Raw genomic sequence first — 23291 nt, 5'->3', positions numbered from 1 at the left:
AAGAGCTAAGAGTGGTATGCATGGTATAGGGACACCCATTTTATCACAGAAACGACCTGTGAGGTGGGTCAGGTTGAGAGTAAGTGGCCCGAAGTTACACAGTGGATTCATGACAGACGGGTTCTTAGTTAATCTAGTTAGTCAGTGGTTCTTTGATGAAAGAATCATTACTTTTGCTTGGTTAGAGCCAGTGAAAAATTACTGCTAGTGGAACATTAGGATTTAATACCCTTTCAGCAGCCTTCCGCCTATTTTTACCATTTACTGTATGAGCCCCACCTCAGCAAACAGTTGCCAAAGCATCGATTCCAGGAGCGATGAGAAATTCAGGATGTATTTTATTTAGAGAGTCAGTATGGTGTAGTTGTTAAGAGCAGTGGTTTGGGGGGGGGGTCTGATCTGGAGAACCGGGTTTGTTTCCCTACTCCTACACATGAAGCCAGCTGGGTGACCTTGGGCTAGTCACACTCAGCGTCACCTACCTCACAGGGTTTCTGTTGTGTGGCGGGGAAGGGAAGGTGATTGTAAGCCAGTTTGATTCTCCCTTAAGTGGTAAAGTCAGCATATAAAAACCAACTCTTCTCCTCCTCCTCTCCCCAAAAGAAACTCAAAGCAACTTACTACATTGAGAGCCAGTGTAGTGTTATGGTTAGAGTATCAGACTAGGATCTGGGACACCCAGGCTCGAATCCTCACTCTGCCATGGAAGCACACCGGAGGACCATGGTCCATTCTCACACTCTCAATCCAACCTACTTCACGGGGTAGTTGTGATAATAAATTGGAGGAGAGGAGAATGCTATAAGCTGCTTTGAGTCCCCTTGGAGAGAAAGAAGGGGTGCAAATGAAGTAAATGCCCTCTCTCCTCCATTTAGGCTGAGAGAGAGTGACAGGCCCAAGGTCATCCAGTGAATTTCCTTGGCAGAGTAGTGTAGTTGCCAACCTCCAGGTACTAGCTGGAGATCTCCTGCTATTACAACTGATCTCCAGCTGATAGAGATCAATTCCCCTGGAGAAATTGGCTGCTTTGGCAACTGGACTCTATGGCATTGAAGCCCCTCCTTCTCCAAACCCCACTCTCCTCAGGCTCCGCCCCAAAAACCTCCTGCAGATGGCAAAGAGGGACCTGGCAACCCTACAGAGTAGGGATTCAAACCTTGGTCTCCCAGATTCTAGTCTGACCCACTAATCATTACACCATGTGGGCTTTCTTGAGAGAAGAGAGCACTGGCAACTTAATGGTGTCTTTTGTAATATTCAGTTTGCCTATAAGTTGAGTAGGCTTTACTTTTACAGAAACAAACTTGCAAGCAGTTTGTGCCAGTTCTAAAGCCATCTTGGTGTATTACCATAATGAAATCTTATAGGAAAGTATTTAATGAAATACAAGGTATAGTGTAAAACAGCATGGAAATGGTATGCTTCAAACAATGAGAGATCACATAATGTGGTGTGCCATCTTGTGATTTTCCTGGAGCAGCTGATGTGAAACCCCATCTTAACCACAGTAGGCTTAAAAAAAAAAGTTTCGAGGTTTAGCAGAAGAGCTGCTGAAGCAGAAACAAACAGATTCTGTAGGGGCTTGTATGTGCACAATGTGTCCTCTGTTTGTATTCATAAAAGCCCTGAAAGGCAACTTGGGCATGTCCCTGCCTCTTAGCAGGAGGCCGTACAGTTAATGTAAAGCAGGGCTGAGCCTTTCTGACACCGTAATCAAGGGCACAGCAGTCATGTGAAACCCATCCAAGGATTTCGGTTTTGCTACAAAAAGCAAATCTGGATTCATGCTCACTTTCTGCACACACTCACGTGCTTTGTATCTTTCCCCTCCCTTCCCCTCTTCCTCCTTTCTGAGCTATGACAGTACAAACAGTATATGCTAACTATTTGCCAAGCCTGCTTCTATTAATTAATATATTTATACCGTGCTTTTCTCCCCAGCAGGGACCCAAAGCAGCTCACAACATTATTCTCCCTTCCTCTATTTTATCCTCTGAGGTAGGGTAGACAAGAGTATGACTTGTCCACGGTCATCCAATGAGCTTCCATGGTAGAGTGGGAATTTGAACCTGGGTGTTCCAGATCTAGCTGGATGCTCTAACCACTACACTGCACTACTAGGTAGCATGGGAAGTAGTTAGATACTTTTTGCTTTACTGCATAGACTTAAAGAAATGCACTGTAGCAGACTCTGACTCTTGCCATGTACTCCATGTAGGAGCCAGCGTGGTGTGATGGTTAAGAGCAGCGGACTCTAATTTGGAGAACTGGGTAGGTTTCCCCACTCCTCCACATGAAGCCTGCTGGGTGACCTTGGGCTAGTCACAGTTCTCTCAGAACTCTCTTAGCCCCACCTACCTCACAAGGTGTCTGTTGTGAGGAGGGGTAGGGAAGGCTGCTTTGAGACTCCTTAAAAAAGTAGAGAAAATTGGGGTTAAAAAAAACTCCTTTTTGTGTGTACGTGGCTTTCAAAAAAAGGCATCTGTCTACCTTGCATAGTACAGGACAGAGGCACAGGTATGTGCTAATTTTTAACAGAGACACAGGTATGTGCTAATTTTTAACATGTAGTAGTTAATGTCATAATCTCTTGCTGTTTGGTTTGTTATGATCCAGCTGCTCATCCTGTTTTATGGCAGAGACCATCTTCAGGGCTGAGCTGGAACTTCAGCCTTGCTTCAGTGCATCAGGAAGCGATACAGCACGAGGAAGCTCTCTGCATCTCTGCATCAGGGAGACGAATATTGACTGAGCCCAGAGCGTCTGGTTATCGATTCAAAGCGTAGCCTCAGTCTCCCAGTGGCCGGTTACATCCTTCTGGCTCATTGCGTCTAATCGGATTCCCTGAGTCACAGAGCAGAGGCAGAGAATTAGATTTTTTTTTTAATCCATCCATCTGGACGATGTTCGCCTCTAAATCCAACTCTGTCTCTCCTTCTCCATCTATGGAACAAGCGGATTCAGATGCCTTGGACATCAGCACCAAAGTGCAGCTGTATGGAGTGCTCTGGAAGAGACCTTTCGGGAGACCGTCTGCCAAATGGTCCAGGAGGTAAGCTGCAGATTCGGGTTGTGTAGGGATGCAGTAGCAATAAAAATGCTTCAGTGGAAACACAGTGCAGGGCTTTGGCTGGGTGGAACCGAAGCCGGACAGTCAGGGAAAACCCTCTAAAGAAGTTTCAAAGAGGGGAGGGGCTGTGGCTCAGTGGTAGAGCATCTGCTCGGCAGGCAGAAGGTCCCTGGTTCAATCCCCAGCATCTCCACTTAAAGAGACTAGGCGAGTAGGTGATGTGAAAGACCTCCACCTGAGACTCTGGAGAGCCGCTGCTGGTCTGAGTAGACAATATTGACTTTGATGGACCAAGGGTCTGATTCAGTATAAGGCAGCTTCATGTGTTCATGTGTGTTCTACTACCATGCCAATACAATAATTCAAACTTCCAGAATATCAATTAGCTTGTGGTTTAAAACGTTTCAAAGCAAGCAAAGATTGCAGTACATGTTCATGCAGAGGGGTTCTGGGCAAATGAGAGGGGATGTGAAGGCAGGGTTTTAGCTTAAAGTGTTGCTGGGATGAAGTATCAGGAGCAGTTTTCTGGGATTTTTAGGCTACCATTGTGGATAATTAATGTGTGCCACACCAACCTCTTTGCTTAGACCGAATATTCTGATGGCACACTTCCCTCTTCCTAGCAGGTTGCTCTTTGCTGACTATCCTTTCCAAGGGGAAACAGTTGATATCCAGCCAGCTTTATGTAGGAGGGGTGTAGCCTTTAACCTTCCATGGATCACTTTTCTTGTCATTTGTGCTATGTCTCTTTAACAGTGTGTGGCACTGTGTTAGCCACCCCCCACCCCCCTTTGCAGAGTAAAAACAGTGTAGCAAAAATTGTGCCAAGAACTAAACAGTTGTTTTCCTACCTTTCATGGAGTGGAAGTGTGGGAATTTAAATCCAAAAACCTTTTGATGTTTAGCTGTACATCTGAAGGAATTTAATTGTGCTGGAAGAGTTGTTTGTGATGTCACAGTGGGTGCTGTCCAACATTAATGCTCATTTTCTTCTAACCTCTCTTAGCAATGCAGTTCTAGCACTTGACCATCATTATTAATTTAGCACGGTTTTATGGCAAGAAGTCATCTTGTTTTTAGCAGGCAGTGAGTAATTTACATCTATAAAGCAAGAATTGCCTGATGTTGGTTGAGGGTTTCAGACCTGATACTTACAACAAACTGGAGGCACTAGAAGAGATTCCATGGGAAGAGTTGGCAGTTTGTTGCTGAAGTTCAGCACAAATCAGGTGACAGGAGAACGGCATGGCATCAGAAGGAAAGAATCAACTGGTGCGCTGCCCAAGCACAATAGTATGCCTGAGTTATAGGAGCATCATGGCGTATGGGGAGTGGCTTGAAAAAGTCAACACAATTTGTCCTTTCTTAGAGTGACTACAAGTCTGCATTGGACACCGTGCAGAGGTTGTGCTGAGCCATGCTGTTCTGATACAGAGTGTCAAGAAAAAGTTACCTTTGGCTTGGCATGGCATGACATGACATGACCGCACTGATGGGATAGTTTGCTCATTCAGACTGTGTGTGTGTGTGAAGTGCCGTCAAGCTGTAGCCAACTTATGACGACTCCAGCAAGGGGCCTTCAAGGCAAGCAAAACGCAAAGGTGGCTTGCCATTGCTTTCTCCTGCAGAGTCTTCCTTGGAGGTCTCCCTTCCAAGTACCGACTCTGCTTAGCAGCCGAGATCTGACGAGATCGGGCTATACCATGCTGCCTTCCCTCCTTCATTCAAACTGCCTCCCAATAAAAAATTCTTGATGTTACACAAGCACAAATATTATAAAAACATATAACAACAAATATAATGTAATAAATTGGCAATAAGCAAGCAACAAGACTAAAATACTAAAAGTAGCCATTAAAAAAAGTTAAAACCTGCCCAAAGGCAGGTCTCATCTAATCTTTGCAAAGAGAGGCGGAGCTTTCAGGCTCAGGGTGCAGAGGTTGCTCTCGGACTATCTGCCTGTATACTTGCTCATGTGCTTCCATAAAACTTGTCAATCTTTGTATTTGTGAATGAAAACACAACATGCCTCCAATGCCATCTTCTTCTAAGGAAAACAAGCCCTGTAAAAGCTGGCCAGAAATCCCACTGATTAGACTTAGGACAGGGCAGGAAACATTCCAATAAACCACTGCTTTATTGGCTCTTTATATATCAATACATCCAATTCTAGAAGGCAGATAAAAAAAATCCACACAATGTGTGCCTGTAAAGAGAAAAGGAATTTTTCTACAAACTTGAACAACCACCAGGTTTGCAGGAAAAAAGTGATAATTAAAAAGGACGAAGGGGTGTTCTAGAAGCTCCCAAATCTAACTTTATGGAGAAGAAAACTGAGATGGGTCTCAACTGCCACTTTTAAGAAGGAGGAAGTGGTGGGAAAGCCATGAAAGGTGGCACTGCTGGGTAAGGTGGCCAGCTCCGGGTTGGGAAATACCTGGAGATTTTTGGGGTGGAGCCTGAGGAGAATGGGGTTTGTGGAGGGAAGGGACTTCAATAGGTATAATACCATAGAGTCCACCTTCCAAAGTGGCCATTTTCTCCAGGTGAACTGATCTCTGTAGATTTCCAGCCACCACCTGGAGATTGGCAACCCTAGTGAGTAGGCAAGCTGTGTTAATGGTAGGAAATGTAGGTGTGGTAGGGAGCAGAGAAAGGTGAGTTAGGCAGGCAAGGCCAGTAGTAATGGGTGCAGATGGGGTAGTGTAGGGTGCAGAAGCTCAGCCAGCAGGAGGAGGGGGAGAGAGGCCATGGTGGACAGAAAAAAGTTGCATGAGGAAGTGGGGATCAGTCTGGCTGGGATTTTCCCTGCCTCACAAGTTCCTCATGGGTTCCTGTTGGTGCGTGCATAACATATATATAAAAATATAACTTTAAATCCAGGCTGTGGTGAGCTCTTGATATGTACTGTTACATTTATTACTGTTGCCCTCCATACCAAATAATGGCTATATAGCTTCCATTTTGTTATAGCCCTGTATGTCAGACCTTGAAAACATAAGAAATGACAGTATATAGCAACTGGCAGATGGTTCAATCCATATGAGTTTCTGATTATATGAAAAGAATTTATGGGATTACGAAAACTTAAAAGTGTCCTTTGCTGCTCCTCCGCCATGCTTAAGAGAACTCCCACATTACATACACCTTTTAGTCATTAATGGTTTTCGTATGGTTGGAGTTTACCGGAACAGGCCCCTACAGAGCATCATTTGGAACGTCAGCTAACAGTCCAAATCTCTCTAATGGTTCTCTGCCAAAGCAGTTTAAGAAAAGTAGTTGCAGCAGTAAAATCTTTGCCTTCCACAGTACACATACTGTTGTGGGACCAAGACAACTAATAACCCATTTGTATGCATTACACAAGGCATATTGTAGTGCTGGTGATGAGGTATTTTTCAGCTTTCATGGAAAAGCTAAGCATTATTCTGCACTAAGGGAGGTTGCCATCTTGCACTGTTCTCTCAAGCACATATTGCAGCTTCAGTGTCAAGAAGGGCTGGCTCTGTCCATGACGTCTAGTACTGTTCGGTTGATAAGTGAGGGAATTCCAGGGAAAACCAAGAAGCACCGGTGAGTGGGTTGGGGTTGGCAAGGATTATTGGACACCGTAGACCTGTCTGTACATCATCTACTAATGCATTTATGGCTAGTCCATAAAGACCAGTGATCTGTACATGTTGTTCTTTTGTCTTGGAACTGGAATATGGAGTTGGTTCATTTGTCAACCTCAGTCACAGAAATCAGTTACAGTTTTCAGAATCAAGGTCTGCTATTAGCATAATAAAGCACCCAACACTGTGAGTCTTTCATACATGACTCTTGCTATACAAGACATGGAAAAAACTGTCGTTTCCAGAAACCTATTTTCTTTCTGGTTCCAAAAGAGGTAAACTGCTTTTTTCCTGCTTCCTGTCACCTTGTGCTAGACTATAACATACCATAGCATTAAGGTCATGTAGAAGCTATTATTATTAGGGAAAATGTCTAGGCAAATGTAAATTAAAAATGTAACATGCCCTATTTTATTATATATTTATGGTCCACCTTCACCTCTAAGGGGTATCCAGAATGGCTTTCAATGGCCTTTTATGCACAGGTTGTTCCTGTTGCCGTCAAGCCCCAAGTATTTCAGGGCTTTGTTTTCATTATACATGTGTTTTCTGACCTTTAGAAGTCGCCTCGCTCTCCCCTCGTGTTTTCCCCACATTTTGTGAATGCTTTTCAGCCCAAGTGTAATGTCTGCCTTGATCCCAATTTGAAAGCTAGTCCTGTGCATACTTGTCAATTCAAGGTTTTCTCCCCACACCCATTCTCATTTTCACCTCCCACTTGTCTTTCCTCCCATCCAGCCCCTTCCCTCAAAGCTGGAATACTATGAGGCTGCTTATTTGGTCAGTTTCACAGCGAGTGTGTCAGTTTAAGACCTTGGCTGGCTGGACAAATGTGAGAAAATGGCTTGCCCAGCTAACATGAAGACATACAAACAGAGAACCTACATACAGAGACACACACAAAAAGGGAATCACTTGGTCAAAGGGGGGGAATTCGAACAACAGAAAGTGTCTGGGAAAAGAAAACAGAAGGAAAAGTCGTGGGGAGGGAGGGTTTGCCATGAGTTGCGACTACTCGGTTCAGTAAAATTAGAGTCTTGCCGCCTGGCTGGTGAGAGCTGTTAACATATTTATAAAAAATTGACTACAGTCCATCACAAAGCAGTATTTAAAGGGGGAGGGGAATAATGCCTATACCATTAGCTCTGAAGCTCTGCATTTTCCCTGGTGATGCATAAGTTTAACCCCAAGTACTCCAGGAATTTTTTCAGGGGAAAAAGACTAGGGCTGTTGAAAAAAAAATTCGGTATAGTTCGGATTCGGCTGAATTCGGCCCGTCTGGATTCGGGATATGCCGAAGTCCGAACTCCCCCGCTTCGGGTCCAAGCAATTCGGCGCGAATTCAAACTTCGGGGAAAAAATCTGGCCGAGTAAAGCCATTTAAAACACAACCGCGCCTTTCCGCGGCTCCGGGGGGCATTTTTGGGGGTAGAGGTCCCAAACTTTCAGCGGAGCTTCAAAGGACCGTTCTTGCCAGACTCCCCATGTTTTGTAAAGATTGGGTCAGGGGGGGCTGAGATATGGGCCCCGAAAGGGGTTCCCCCACCCTTAATGTGCATCTTTGAGCAGAGCTTGCCGCCCATGCACAAAGCTCCCAGCCCCGACAAACAGCTGAGCTGCGGGGAGCAAGGGCGGGGCAGGTGCGAAGAAGTTTGCAAAGCAACACAACTGCAAAGCAACACAACTGCAAAGCAACACAACCATGCAAAGCAACATGTTTGCAACCATGCAAAACAACACCTGACACCTGGGAGTTTGCAAACCATGGAAAGGGACAGAGGCAGCTAGCTATGCATAATGAGCAGGAGGGGATGGAATTTCCCCTTTTGCATCGGACTCGAGTCGGGACCAGGCAAATGCATTCTTTAAGTCACCATTTGAAAACCAGTTTTGAGCAAGCATCAAAATAGCGACTCGAGGGGGCACACACACCCCAGGCAGAACGGGCGAAAGCCCCCTTTGGCTTCCCCCCCACCCACAGAAACTGGTCCCTCCCCACACACACACACTCTGCTTCCCCCCCACACACACACACAGGAGAAAAATTATAGATTAAAGCCCCCAAAGGGGTCTTACTGTGGCTGTCTTCTGTTCCATCAGGAGGGGCTGGGAGGAATGGGTAATCCAATACGATTCTATTTAAACACAGGAGGTTTTGCCTTGGATTTGCCGCTCTGGAGATGCATACAGGATCGGGTGATCCATTCATCCCAATAGGGAAAAGGGGAAAGCCCATATCTCGGGACCCCCTGACCCAATGTTTACAAAACTTTGGGGGTCTCTTAAGAAGGCTCGTCTGAAGCTATGCTGAATGTTTGGGGGTTGCACCCCCAAAAATGCACCCCTTGCAGCCACGGAAAGAGAAAAGGGGGGAGCCCATATTTCTGCCCCCACTGAACCCATCTTTACAAAACTTTGGGGGTCTCTTAAGAAGGCTTGTCTGAAGCTATGCTGAAAGTTTGGGGGCTGCACCCCCAAAAAAGCGCCCCCTGCAGCCACGGAAATGGAAAAGGGGGGAGGGAAAAGGGGTGGAGCCCATATCTCAGGACCCCCTGACCCAATGTTTACAAAACTTGGAGGGTCTCTTAAGAAGGCTCGTCTGAAGCTCTGCTGAAAGTTTGGGGTCTCTACCCCAAAAATGCCCCCCCTGCAGCCACAGAAAGGAGCGAATGTGCACACACACCCCACGAGGATTTATCTCTCTTTCTCTCCCCGGCCGGGCCGCGCAGCAGCTGATTCCTCCCGTACTCAATCCTGACTGATTGGCCAGAAGAAGACCCAGCTTGGCCACCGATTGGCCGGGGGAGAATTCTGCTTACTGACGGTTATGCTGCTGCGCCCCGAATTTGCTGAATTTATTCGTGAACTCCTGAACTCGCTGAATTCGGCTCCCCCGTTTTACCGCCATTTTTGAGTTCGGTTCGTCCCGAACGAAAAACCGCCGAATCAGGGGAAATTTGGCTGTTTTTCAGTTCGGGCCGAACCGAATCGACAGCCCTAAAAAAGACCCCATGCACAGTGATTTGAGAATTCGAGTTCAAATAGTGTGCATCAAGAGAGCAGAATATCTAGCAGAAACTACCCATGCTTAAAAGGCCAATAATAATCTTCCCTCCTAACAGCTCTGTGACATGGGTTAGTCTGAGAGAGCGCATGACTGGCTGCACAAGTTCACCCAGTGAGCTTCATTGACAGAGTGAGGATTTGAACTTGGGTTGCTCAGATCCTTATCCAACACTCTAACCACTGCACCACACAGATGGGAAACTGCAATTAACAAGGGTTTAACACTTAATTCAGAAGATACCAAACAGGATCTTTCAGTAAACATGAAAACCACCTCAGAATTAAGAACCTCTATAATGGCTAAGTTGGTCCAAAACTGTTGTAAGAAATATAGCACTACTTACATTCATAACAATAAAATATGGCATTCATGGATGTGTCACAGCAGTTTTAAATGGTACTAAAACTCATACCAGGATCTTGTTAAAGAACCAATTGTTTACTGCAAGGAATTTATTGATCAACTTATTTTAACAGTCGAGGCATTAAAAAATAATAATTTGTTGATGGAATTGACCGTCTGGGCTGGGAAGGAAAGGCCAGCATCTGTCAGCTCACCCATTGGGGCACTGGGATGGAAGTATATTATGCACATAATTTCACTCCTCTAAGGGCAATGTGTTGTTTCAGGGCAAGGGGCTTTCCCCCCCAGCACAGGAGGCTCCTTGTGCCAGAGGAACATTTAGGTGAGCAGAATGGTAGGATGTGGCCTATGATCTCCAGGGCAAAACAAGGTCCTGAGTAAAGCCCAACAGCTGAAAAGTCGCTCATGTCTATCGTACACTGGAGGACTGTGTTTCCATAATAAATTAGATCTCTCTTCCAGTTTGCATGCACGCAGTGTCTTTAATGTTGTCCCATCCCCATACTCAAATCTGTACTTCTGTGCCCAAAACACAAACCGAAAAGTCTCAGCCTCTCTCTGAGTGGTACACGTGACGGGCTCTGGAGCTTCAGATCTGAACAACCCTTGAGGCTGCATTGTTCTACTTTTACTGGAATATCCCCAGAGGATGAAAATTACCCTAGTTCAACATCAATTATTTGCTATACTTAGTTACTGGACTTATTCCAAAAAAGCATTGTTAGCTCGAGGCCCAGAAATGATGCTGTAATCCACAGGGAATACTTAACATGGTCCTTTTATGTTTTCAAAACACATTATAAAACATTACCTAGCTAATCTCATTGTGTATGGGTATGTCGAACAAAAACATTTATCATCAGAAAACAGGCTTTCTGTGAGAGAATCACACAAGATATATTTTTTCAGTTCTAGCTACTCCCAGGTGAATGAGCAGAAGAATTTAATGTCTGAACCTACGGACCATAGATCTACTTAGGGTTGCCAGGTCCCTCTTCGCTACCAACAGGAAGTTTTTGGGGCGGAGCCTGAGGAGGGCAGGGTTTGGAGAGGGGAGGGACTTCAATGCCATAGAGTCCAATTGCCAAAGCGGCCATTTTCTCCAGGTGAATGGATCTCTATTGGCTGGAGATCAGTTATAATAGCAGGGGATCTCCAGCTAGTTCCTGGAGGTTGGCCACCCTAGATCTACTCAGTATCAGTTTGTGCAAGTGCGGACTTACTGCAAGGATGGAGAGGATGGGCAGAGGCTGTGGCTCAGTGATGCAATATCTGATTTTCTTGCAGAATGCCACAGTTGAAAGGATCAGGTAGTAAATGATGTGAAAGTAGAGTTGCCGTCTGGCCCGAAGAAAAATGTCCTGTCACTTTAATAGAAGCTTAATGTACGGAAATGAGCAGCTGAAGATTTTCACGGCATGGAAGTAAATAACATTACCTCGTAAATAATATCTCATTAAGCTATTAAAGGGATAAGATGTTTTATTCCAGGCCAGTTGGCAAACCTACTCTGTCCTGTCTCACAGGATGAGACTTTGTTATCTTTACCTTGGAAATGTCATTGAAAGCTCACTATAATGAAAGATCTCTCCCAGCTGTAATGTTTAAAAGAGCTTACCAGTGTGGTTGGTTAACATCAAACTGGGAACTTCCATACCCCCACTGGTGGCATCCAGGAAGGTCATGCAGAATGGAATGATGACAATCATCATGATAAGCAATCCTAACCATTATGGCTTCCAACTCTTTCAGCACAGTGGTTGTTGGAGACTGTGCAGTTGTCACATACATTGGACTGGGCCTGTGATATCAGTTAATGTGATTCGCATACTCCCTCAAACCATGCGCTGTGTAGTTTTGGACTCGTGCTCAAACTTTTAATACTTTAAAAGAAGGTTCAGGTTACAGATGTTGCAGACAATCTCATCCAGGTTGCCAAAAATAAATAAATTGTGTCATGAGAACAGTTCAAAAGCCTCAGACATATTTGGTGAGGATTAAGGCAAACACTGTTATGGACTGTGGAAAAATTCAAGCTGTCAGAGCTTGGAGGCATGACATGGATGGTCTTTATTCTACTTAGTTCTATGCAGCTGGACTGTTACAAGATATGTGATGAGCCTCACACTCCAAAATGTTTGGTAGCTGTAGCTTATAGCAGCACAGTCTGTCGGAGTCCAGATTTAAAAGCTCCTTAAGCCATCAGTGCTGTTGTCAGTATGACTTTGGACTCCGATCTGATGGGGGCAGGATGTAAATCAGGGATTACCATGAGCTCTAACCCATAATAATAATAGTAGCTATGGTGCATAATACAGTCAAATTTAGAAAGGGAGCCCCCACGTTTACACACCAGTGCTACATATATGTTCTGAAAGCCATTGCTGAGAAACTCTCAGCCCCAGGCAAGAAAAAGAGCGCCAGGCAATCCTGGGCCCCTGCCAAATCCTTATTTCTATCTGACTTTTCCTCCAAGGATCTCAGAGCAGTGTATATGTTTCTCCTCTCCTCTATTTTATCCTCACAACAACCATGTGGCACTCCTTTTTAAATTTCTCTCCATTTCCAAAGCAGTCTGTGAAAATAGGCTAGGATTGCCAACTCCAGTTTGGGAAACTCCTGGGGATATGGGGTGCTACCTGGGGAGAGCCAAGGTTAGGGAGGAGAGGGAGCTCAGCGGGGATGTAATTCCATAGTGTCAATTCTCTGAAGCTGCCATTTTCTCTCAGAGAACAGATCTCTGCAGTTTGGAGATCAGTTGTACTCTCCAGAGATCTCCAAGTCCCACCTGAAGGTTGGTAACCCTAATTTAGATTGGTTCTTGTAGGTTATCCGGGCTGGGTGACCGTGGTCTTGGTATTTTCTTTCCTGACGTTTCGCCAGCAGCTGTGGCAGGCATCTTCAGAGGATTAACACTGAAGGACAGTGGCTCTCCGTGTCAAGTGAGTAGGAAGAGTAATATATAGTCAGAAAGGGGTTGGGTTTCAGGAAAGAAAATACCAAGACCACGGTCACACAGCCCTGATAACCTACAAGAACCAATGAACTCTGACCGCGAAAGCCTTCGACAATATTCTAATTTAGATTGTTCTGCACTTTCCAGTGTGAAAAACCTTCATTTCTGTGAGGGAAGCAACAAACGCCTTTTAAAAACAAGCATGGAGACAGGGGATAATTTTCCAAAGAGTGTGAAGTGGTATGATGGAGCCATTGGTGCTCAAGGCCGTACACTCATTTTTCTGTCCCACTGCTGTTACTCATCAAAGAGGTTTTGTGTGAGTGTGTGGGGGGGGGGTTATTGTACTAGTAGATCACCACTTCCACGCCACATGTGCCTGCATCAAATGGAGTGAGAATGACAGTGCAATCCTATGCAGAGCTACTCCAATCTAGCTCCACTTTAATCAATGGACTTATTCTGGAGTAATTCTGCATAGGAATGCACTGCATAGGATGAACTGTGTATATGTAGGGTTGCCAGATCCCACTTTGCCACCGGCAGGAGTTTTTTGGGGTGGAGCCTGAGGAGGGTGGGGTTTGGGGAAGGGAGGGACTTCAATGCCATAGAGTCCAATTGGCAAAGGTGGCCATTTTCTCTAGGTGAACTGATCTCTATCGGCTGGAGATTAGTTGTAATCGCAGGAGATCTCCTGCTACTACCTGGAGGTTGGCAACCCTAATGGAGAGTCATCTTACGAGAAAGATAAATGCCAGCAAACTCCAAATGTCATGCAAAAACCCAAGCATGAAGCACAGTTCTCATTGAAGGTTGACAGTAGAACAAAACATTTGGTAGTCCTCATTACCAATGTCTGAGAAAAATTTGATGGTGTAAAAGAGGAAACCATTCTGCCTGCTTTTCCAATGGGAAAAATGTCCTCAATGTTTTTTTTTCCCTGTTCAAATATTTACAATAGCTAGAAAGTTCCAGGTGACTCACAATGAATAATAACAGACCTTGGGGTATTATGGAGTCTACTTTGACTTTGAGGGAGGTAAGCAGCAGTTTGCAATCAGCCATGCCACTGTTGACAGAAGTAGTTCTGGGATAAGTTATGGTGAAATGAGAGAAAGCAGCTATCCAAGCATGAGCTTCTCCAAAAATGAATCAAGAGGCCTTTATTCTGCATAGACAGAAAATGCCTTCCCCTTGCCAAGCTTCAAATTGGAATCACTCTTGAAATATATCAGCAATTATGGACAGGCCTCTCACCTTAAAGAAATATAAGGAACTGCAAAACTCTTAAGCTACTTTTGTGGCTGCAAATACGTTCCAAACAACTTCCAGCCTGGATAATTACCTTTCACTTTCTGCCTCAAGTCCCCAAGGCCTGACAGCTCTAGAATTCAGCTCACCACACTTGGCTAGTAGTATTGTGTGCTCCTTTCACATAGAGAAGCAGCATGTTATGATTTTGAGAATCTTAAAGGTTCCATTTTTTAAACAAAGTGATGTTTCTAGCCCTCATGGTTGGAGAGCAAAATTTAAAAGATCATGTGTTCACTGAAGGCTTCCATTGGTCGTGTTGCAACATTCTGGAGCCTAGTTGGTATTGTTAGATTACAGGAGGTATTCACAGAACTGGGCTACATTTCTTGGCCCGGTCTGATCATGGCAACCTTGGCTGTAACCATGAAACTGTAGGGCCGGATGGGCCATGAAAATAATCTCCCCCAAGTTGGTTTCGTATAATTGCAAGGAATGTGTGGTTCACATCTATAGGTTCAGTTTCTTTAGAACTCTCCAGTTTCGCTGAGTTGGTCCTCAATTAGACAATATGTCACAATAATAGGGGAAAGGACGGTGGCTCAGTGGCACAGTACAAACCTTGCATGCATAAGTCCCAAGTTCTATTCCCCGCATCTCCAGTTAGCAGGGTCTTGGATAGCAAATCCTGAGAAGGGCCTTTCTCTGCTTGAAATCTTGGAGAGTCACTACCAATCAGATCAGGCAGTTCTGAGCTTGATGCCCTCAATACTGAGCAAGAAGGACTAGACAACATAAGACAGCTCATATGACTGCTGCCCATATGATATGGTCTGGTGTGTACATTAAAAGGTTGACAAAGACAAATTATTTTCATCTTTCTTTCAGGTTCTTTATCATCAAAGAGAGTTTTCTGCTTTACTATGCTGAGGGAGAAAAGAAGAACTTTGAAAACAATAGATACTTTAATATACACCCCAAAGTAAGCCATACCTACAAACACTCTCTGGTGGTATACTATCTTGTCAACATCTGGAGCTATGATCTAGAATTCCTGAGGCCTCATCTGCCATATTTGCATACTGTGCCACCAGACTACAGAAAACATGCTTGCCAGTTTGTTTTGTTGTTGTCCCTTAAAATACAAACAGCAGAGTCATTTCTTTCCTTTGTAAATATTTGGGTATCATGAAAATAAAAGATACTTAAATTTTCTTTATCGTATATTATTAAGGTAGTGAAGTATAGATGTATTTTATTTGTGGGAAATGAAGTATCTGTATAATGTTCCTTTGTACTCCAGTGCTTCAGAGCTAGGGCTGATGGGAACTTCTGGTGGTGATGCTGGGCATCATGTGACTAGGGTTGCTAGGTCTTCTGGTATAGTGGGAGACCGCTGCCCACCACTGTTCAGCTGGGTGGTAGGAGGAAATTCCCTGGAAAAATGAGGAGGTGACTGGTGTCTGCAGCATGATGATGTCGCTTCTGGTATGACCTGGAAGTGACATCATCACATTGGGTGGCACTCTAGCATTCACCTCAAATGCTGTGGTCACCCAAGGTGTGATGATATCACTTCCAGGTTGCACTGGAAATTATGTCATTGCACTGCGAATGCTGGAAGTGGTGTCACACATCTTCAGAACTCTCTAGCAATCCCCCCAAAACTCTGTTTTTTCTAGGGTAGGGTGGCCAGGCCTCCCATTTGCAACCCTTGTTACTTACTGCCACTAAGAGGGGTGGGGGAGAATGGTTAAGAGTGGTGGTTAGGAGCGGTGGACTCTTATCTGGAGAACCAGGCTTGATTCCCACTCCTCCTCATGAGCGGCAGAGGCTAATCTGGTGAACTGGATTTGTTTCCCCACTCCTACAAACGAAGCCAGCTGGGTGACCTTGGGCCAGTCACGCTCTCTCAGCCTCACCTGCCTCACAGGGTGTCTGTTGTTGGAAGGGAAGGAAATTGTAAGCCAGTTTGATTCTACCGTAAGTTGTAGAGAAAGTTGGCATATAAAAACCAACTCTTCTTCTATAATCCCCCTCTTAAAGCTGGCTTTGTGTGTGGTGGGATGTCACTTATGGGGGAAAACCCAGTTTTACCATAGGGTTTCTGATGATTCCTAGAGCTATGTGACATTGCAAAAATCACAAAATCACAAAAGGTTGGAAGAGACCACAAGGGCCATCCAGTCCAACCCCCTGCCATGCAGGATCCCACAATCAAAGTGCTCCTGACAGATAGCCATCCAACCTCTGCCCAAGGACGGGGACATTACTGCCAGGTATTCCTGGAAGTGACATCATGGCGCATAATACCATGTGCCTCCGTGCCCCCGCACCTTAAGTTCCCCCTGTTGCTAGGCAACACTAGGTTTTACTCAACTGGAAACTTCAACCTGGCAATTCAACCTGGCAACTTCACCGCAATGTCACTTTTCTAGCCAAATTTTCCCCACTGTTGGACATTTTTCTCTAGGCCTGCTGGCAACCCTAATGCCAAAAAGGCACTGTGAGAGATTTGGTCCATCTTAATTCCATTGTTATTCAGTGGAGATTCTTACCATCTAACCCAATGTTTGGTATATCGTTCTTCAGGGTGTCATACCTCTTGGTGGCTGCATCGTAGAAGCCAAAGAAGAGCCCAACATGCCTTATGCAATGAAAATCTCCCATGAGGACTTCCATGTAAGGGAACTTTTTTTCAACTGAATAAATGTTTAATGCTGCAGAAACCTGCTAAATGGACAAGTAAGGAAATTCATTTTCCAAAAGATACACCACGTAGATATGTAGTAGTGCCAATCCCACTCATTTTCTCTCTGCCAGCATGCTCAGCTCTTTCCTTGACATGCTGCCCACCCAGTAATGTTTTCTGTAGCTATAGCTTCCACTATAATAGTAGTGTCAGATGTTCCTGAGACTCTTGAGGCCTATCTACACTATAGACTCCATCTGTTTAGCAGTCATTCCTGTAGTTCTCTTTCCAAATTACAATTCCCAGGATTCTTTGGGTGAGGGAACCACAAGACTTAACCTGCAACGTGTCTGTAATATAGAAATCCCCACTGAAACTCCGTCTATATATAAGAGTGGGGATATTTGGTTTTCTTTTTCATTGATGGAGCATCTTTGTATATCTTCTTCTCTTTGTAGCTACTTTTAACATTTCTTTTTAAGGGTAACATTGTTCTAGCTGCCGAATCAGAGTTTGAACAAACCCAGTGGCTGGAGATGCTCCAAGAATCTGGAAAAGTGTAAGTACAGTGGGCAGCCAGCCACCCCATTAAACCTTTCTTTTCCTTGAAGCCAACTTCCATATTGCCATTGTCTCTCAAGCACTTTGGATATTATTAATGCTTTGTGTCCTTAACATAAAAGTGTTAGTAACTCTTTCATTTATTTGCACTTTCAATTGACTTCACATTTTTGCATGCCAACACAGCTGGTCAACTATATTATATTTGGGACATATTTGGAAAGATTAGAGTATACAGAGATGGGGGTCTTGGTGTAGCAGTATTTTGATTAAATCACCACCTTTCTTGCTGGTCATGGCTGACTTCTGAAGTCTGTGGGGGTTACCGCACTTGTATTCCAAGCAATGTATTAAGAGTTTGAAAATGTTATAAAAAATACTGTTCGCACTTTCTATGTATTCCCACCAATGTATTAAGAGTTTGAAAACATTATAAAAAATACTGTTCGGGCTTTGTTTGGCCCCTTTAGCTGTGAAGACGTCTTCCAACTATTTATAAGCCGTGGTATCCAAAACCCCTTTTAAAGCGATGTTTTTTTTAACATTTTCAAACTCTTAATACATCGCTGGGAATACAAAGTGCGGTAACCCCTTGTGAGTTCATGCACATTTCAACTGTCAGTGAACTCTGGTTGCATAAGGTTTACTTTAATATTTGACAGTTAATTGAAACAGTTACAGAAAAGTTAGAATAATTCTCTTTTAATAGAGGTTAAAAGTTAAATTTGGCCTTCTTATTTTGCTTTAGAAAAGACAATGAAGACATATTCTGATGAAACTGTTGAATATATCATACATAGTTAATTAACAAGGTAGTAATCCCATGATTAAGATAATTGAGATTTAGAGTAGTACATGCGCGAACCCACAAAGACTTGTGGGAGGCTTCTCATTTTCCTGTTCCCCACTATTTCCTCTTTTCCTTTACTGAAAGCCCCCATAGCCTCTCTTTCCCCCCCCCCCCGCTTTATTCTCTCCTTCTAGGCTTGCCAACCTCCAGGTGGAGCCTGGAGATCTCCTGGAATCACAACAGATCTCCTAACTACAGAGATCAGTTCCCTAGGGTTGCCAGCTCCAGGTTGGGGGTGGAGCCTTGGGAGGGTGAGGTTTGAGGAGGAAAGCGACCTCAGCAGGGTATAAATACCACAGAATCCACCCTCCAAAGCAGCCCTTTTCTCCTTGGGAACTGATTTCTGTCATCTGGCCTCCAGTCTTCAAATTACTTCCAGGGTTTTTTCTGCATGTCAGACCATCCTCTAACACCCTAGGCTACAGCATGGATATGTTTGATCTAGGTTGTCATAATTATAAGTATTTATGGCATTGCAAAGTGATTGAAGAGCACTTTTACTATCCAGAGGAGTTTAAAATAGCTCTGAAGATTTGCTCTGGCAGTCATGCAGTTCCTTGGTTAAGAGAGAAGCAGAGAGGGCATGGCTCTGAAGGTCAAGATACATGTGGCTTAAGCAGGACAGAGCTAATAAAATGGCTGTTTGTAGCAAAAGGGGTATACAGTAGACATGTCTCTGCTTCTGTGGTGAATTACAGGGGCTTCATCTCCCTCTCTGTGTAGAACACAACACCAATTCCACTCTGAGAAAAGAGGGTGATGGGATATTGTAACAAGACTCTCATGGGAGAACATGCCATCCAACTAGGCACCAGTGTTATATCCCATTGACAGCACCAGATCCCTGGAAGGCCTGTTTCTCCACTAATACTTGGCTTAACAACAGCATGCCAGTTTTGAGTATGCCCAGATGAACATGGAGGAGCTCTCTCATGTATGCCTACATCATTAAAATGAGACCAGGATATCTAAAAGTTCTTTCATATGTATTTGCCTTTGCTTTAAGATTGTAAACTGAAGCCCAGTTCTGCTTCCCTTCGTTATTGGAGGTGAGGTGTATGGCAGCAAGGAACAGGACCTTTTCAGACAGTGGCGGTAGGGTTGCCAACTCTGGGTTGGAAAACTCCTGGCAATTTGGGGTAGAGCCTGGGGAGGGTGGGGTTTGGGGAGGGGAGGGACCTCAGCAGCCACACAGTCCATCCTCCAAAGCAACCATTTTCTCCAGGGGAACTGATCCCTGTAGTCTGGAGATTAGTTGTAATTCCAGGAGCTCTCCAGGTCCACCTGAAGGTTGGCAGTACTAGGTGGTTGCACCTAGATGCACTGCCATGGACACTTACATGAACCAGAGCTGATGTCCTTCATCTCTGTGAAGACTAATTTCTTCTAGGTTTTTAAGAGAGTTTGAGTGGGGAGTCCTAATTATTGATTCTTTTGGTTTAATTTTGGGTTTACTACTGCTGTTTACATTGTTGGTTTTATAAAGTTCTATTTTGTATCACATATACGATTTGTGGCATATTCAAAGGGATATGCCATAGAGTCCATCTTCCAAAGCTGCTATTTTCTCCAGGCGAGCCAATCTCTGTCACTGTCAAGAAATGCAAGTCATGGCATATCAGAAACTGAAAGCTCAGGAACACATTGCATCCTGGGAGACTGCCTTGAGCTGGTTAGAACAGGTGTTAACCATGGCTGATGAAATAAGGTGAAATAGGAGCAATGACTAAGCAATGACTCAGCTGTAAACTGATTGGTTCCTGAAGCCTGTGAAATGTATAAATGTCTATTACCCTGTGACTGGGTGTGGGGAGATTTTGGTGGAAGTCGAGAGTGTTGGAGATTGCTGTAAATAATCTGTGCCCTGTAAATAAACAAACACTGGCTTTTTTTAGCTTGGCGTTTCTGGATTGTATCCTGAGGACTCTAATCTAATCCGCTAGCTCCTCGCGACAGTCATGTCAGGAGCTCACTGAGAGCCAAAAGGCACAGTCTGGCCTAGTAAATTGAAGAAAGTTTTCAGGGATATTATGAATCCGTGGGGTCCACAGTTTTTATTGCCATTTTGTTCTTTGGAGAGAAATGAGTTTCCTATAACAGTGTCACATTGGTAATTTATCTTCTTTATTTCCTACCCTAATAATACGTTGTAGGTAGGGCTGCTGGCTCTCATTGTCTGAGATATTTTCATAGAATAGCTTTCCCTATGCGCTCTCTCTTTCATAAAAGGAAGTTTATTGGAGATTGTAAATTTGACAGCATGGTATATTTTTAAAAGGGGATTTTCACTTTCTTATTGATTTTGGTTCTTTTTTAGGACCTGGAGAAATGCTCAGCTGGGAGAGGCTATGATTGAGACCCTCGAAGCACAAGGGCTCCAGCTTGCGAAGGAGAAACAGGAGTATTTAGGTTGGTCTGAACAAGTGTTCATTAGCGGATAATCATGTCTCAGCTCTGTGGTGATTATTGGTTTTATTTACATAGTGCCATTGATGTTTGTGGCACTGTGCAGAATTACATAATCCAAAATGGCAGGTGTAATGATGATAAATCCATTTGTGGCACCACAAGGTCCGCGTCACCTTCTTCCTGTAACAAGTTTGAGGCCAAAAGGTGATCTGCTTACCTTCAAGGCCTTACTACCAATGACCTCAATTAAGCAGCAACTTTTGTGAAGCTGTTATAGCAGAAAAGAATAGAGCAGAGATAATAAGCACAGACTGCATTCCTGAGGTGCTTATTAAAGGTAAAGGTAAAGGACCCCTGTGCCTCCCCCTCCCACTGTGGCCAAAAATGCAACCTGAAATGCTGTTCCTGAAGGACAGCCCCCCCCACCTCAGGAACAGCGTGAGGGGGGAATCATGCCCCCTCCACCTCTGGAAATTTTCTGTGGGAACCATGCCCCACTGTATTTCAGGTTGTTATAGGTGGCTCTGGGTAATTAAGAATTAAACCTTAAACTTAGGAACTTAGTCCTCTGAGCAGCTACTTGTCCCCTACTCCTTTTTTTTCGTAGAATGCTTTAAAAAAAGAATATTGCCATTTGACATCTCCCCCTTTGCTATGCCCTCAGTCATAGCAATAAACAGCACTTCTAGGATGGCATTGTAACTTGGAATGTAGCTCGAGAGCTTTATCTGATGGCTTGGTATAATTTTGGAAATTTGTAAGTATGCTGGAGTGTGTGCTAACATCCCACAAGCAGTGAGCAACCCGTAAGTCTGGTTTTAGTGTGGTTTCCTGTAGTCACAAGATAGATCCTCAGGCAAGAGGGAGTTTTGTGGTTCCTGGTGAGATGAGCTTTTATACAGCTTTATTTCCTCCAGTGGTCAGTTACAGTTCCTGCAACATGTTTGGCACCTTTGGCATTAGGTAACAATGTGAGGATCCTGCTGCCTACCCTGTAACTGTTGCAATGCCCCCCCATCCTTACATTCAAGTTACCAGGCAAACTCAGGGTTTGGGTACCCATGGTTGCTTTATAATGTATATCCCCCCCCCATTTATTTGGGAAACTCCAGCTGGCAGAGTAAAGCCTTCACTGCTTTGCTCTTGTCCTTATCCTGTATGCCCCTCTATCTCCTTGTGTTTCTTCCTATGCATAAAATTAAGTTGGTGATGTTTGATGGCGACATTGTAAGGTTTACTGCATTAGTGCACTTTGAAATCCTTTCAAAGAAAGCACTGGAGACCAAATTATTGTTATAATTTATGATTAATTTGGCAGAAGGGACATAAAAGACAAAAAACTCATTAAAGTAATTTCATAATAGCAACCCTCCAATTGACGCAGAACAATGCAACAAGCTAAACTGCATTTTTCAAGACCCACACATCTTAAGGCCTCACAGTCTAAAATGGTTTCTTCTACTGGTTGCTTTCTCCTTTATGTTTGCAGATAAGCTGATGGAGGAGACGGAGGAGCTGTGTCTGCAAAGGGAGCAGAGAGAGGTTTGTTCTCTTCCTTTACTGAACGTGTTTGTTGAAGACCTGTATGAGGGTAAGATTCCCACAGAATGTGATACGAGATTTTAGAATTTAGAACTGGATTGCACCCACTCTTCCCCCTGCCCCTTCAAAAGTCCAGTGTGAGGGGGCGGGGGGGGGGCTAGAGAAATCAGCAGGTGTTGATGGCCCTGTGACAAACACGAGGGACTCACTGCCCACTTGCAAGAGGCATGCTTGGGCTTGGTCATTGTTTCATCGGTGTTGAGGATGAAGGCTAGGGTTGCCAGGTCCCTCTTCGCCACCGGTGGGAGGTTTTTGGGGTGGAGCCTGAGGAGGGCGAGGTTTGGAAAGGACTTCAATGCCATAGAGACCAATTGCCAAAGCGGCCATTTTCTCCAGGGGAACTGATCTCTATCAGCTGTAGATCAGTTGTAACAGCAGGAGATCTCCAGCTAGTAGCTGGAGGTTGGCAACCCTAATGAAGGCAGAGCTCACACTTATAAAGAACCCCATTTCCCCAAGTGGTGAGAGGTTTCATGGGCAACACCTACCTGGATTCACGCACTTTGGAGAAAAGACCACTGGAGACTTATGGAATTTTTGTAGTATTTGCTTTATTTCCAGATCTATGAGTAAAGAGACAGTCCTACAGAGCACCAGATCTACAGCTGAGTATGTGAGAGACATCCCATGGCCTCAAGGGGCTTCAGCCAACTCACAGCAGAGCCTGCCTGCTTTGCCTCTCCCAGCATCTAAAGCTGCCCTTTCTTTCCGCACAGACACTAACCTGCTTCTTCCCTTAAATGAGGGCTGGGGCAGTCACCTCCTGATGGGCACTTGGTAGGGTTGCCAGGTTTCTCTTCACCACTGGCAGGAGGTTTTTGGGGCGGAGCCTGAGGAGGGCAGGGTTTGGGGAGGG

At 44.5% G+C, this 23291-nt stretch overlaps 1 protein-coding gene across 1 annotated transcript in view; it reads left to right on the top strand.

Annotated features, from left to right (window-relative positions):
* Positions 1-2903: 2903 nt before the first annotated feature.
* Positions 2904-23291, top strand: part of PLEKHD1 (pleckstrin homology and coiled-coil domain containing D1) — a 37593-nt gene continuing 17205 nt past the window's right edge. The window contains exons 1-6 of the mRNA XM_056851611.1: positions 2904-3052; positions 15210-15303; positions 16914-17003; positions 17496-17572; positions 20742-20833; positions 22323-22375. Of these exons, the coding sequence (XP_056707589.1) occupies positions 2904-3052; positions 15210-15303; positions 16914-17003; positions 17496-17572; positions 20742-20833; positions 22323-22375 (555 nt within the window). The remainder of the gene's footprint in view (positions 3053-15209; positions 15304-16913; positions 17004-17495; positions 17573-20741; positions 20834-22322; positions 22376-23291) is intronic.

The sequence above is a fragment of the Euleptes europaea genome, chromosome 6 (assembly GCF_029931775.1).
Source record: "Euleptes europaea isolate rEulEur1 chromosome 6, rEulEur1.hap1, whole genome shotgun sequence".
NCBI lineage: Eukaryota > Metazoa > Chordata > Lepidosauria > Squamata > Sphaerodactylidae > Euleptes > Euleptes europaea.
Note: the sequence above shows the minus strand (reverse complement) of the source record. Positions and strands in the feature narration are given on the sequence as shown.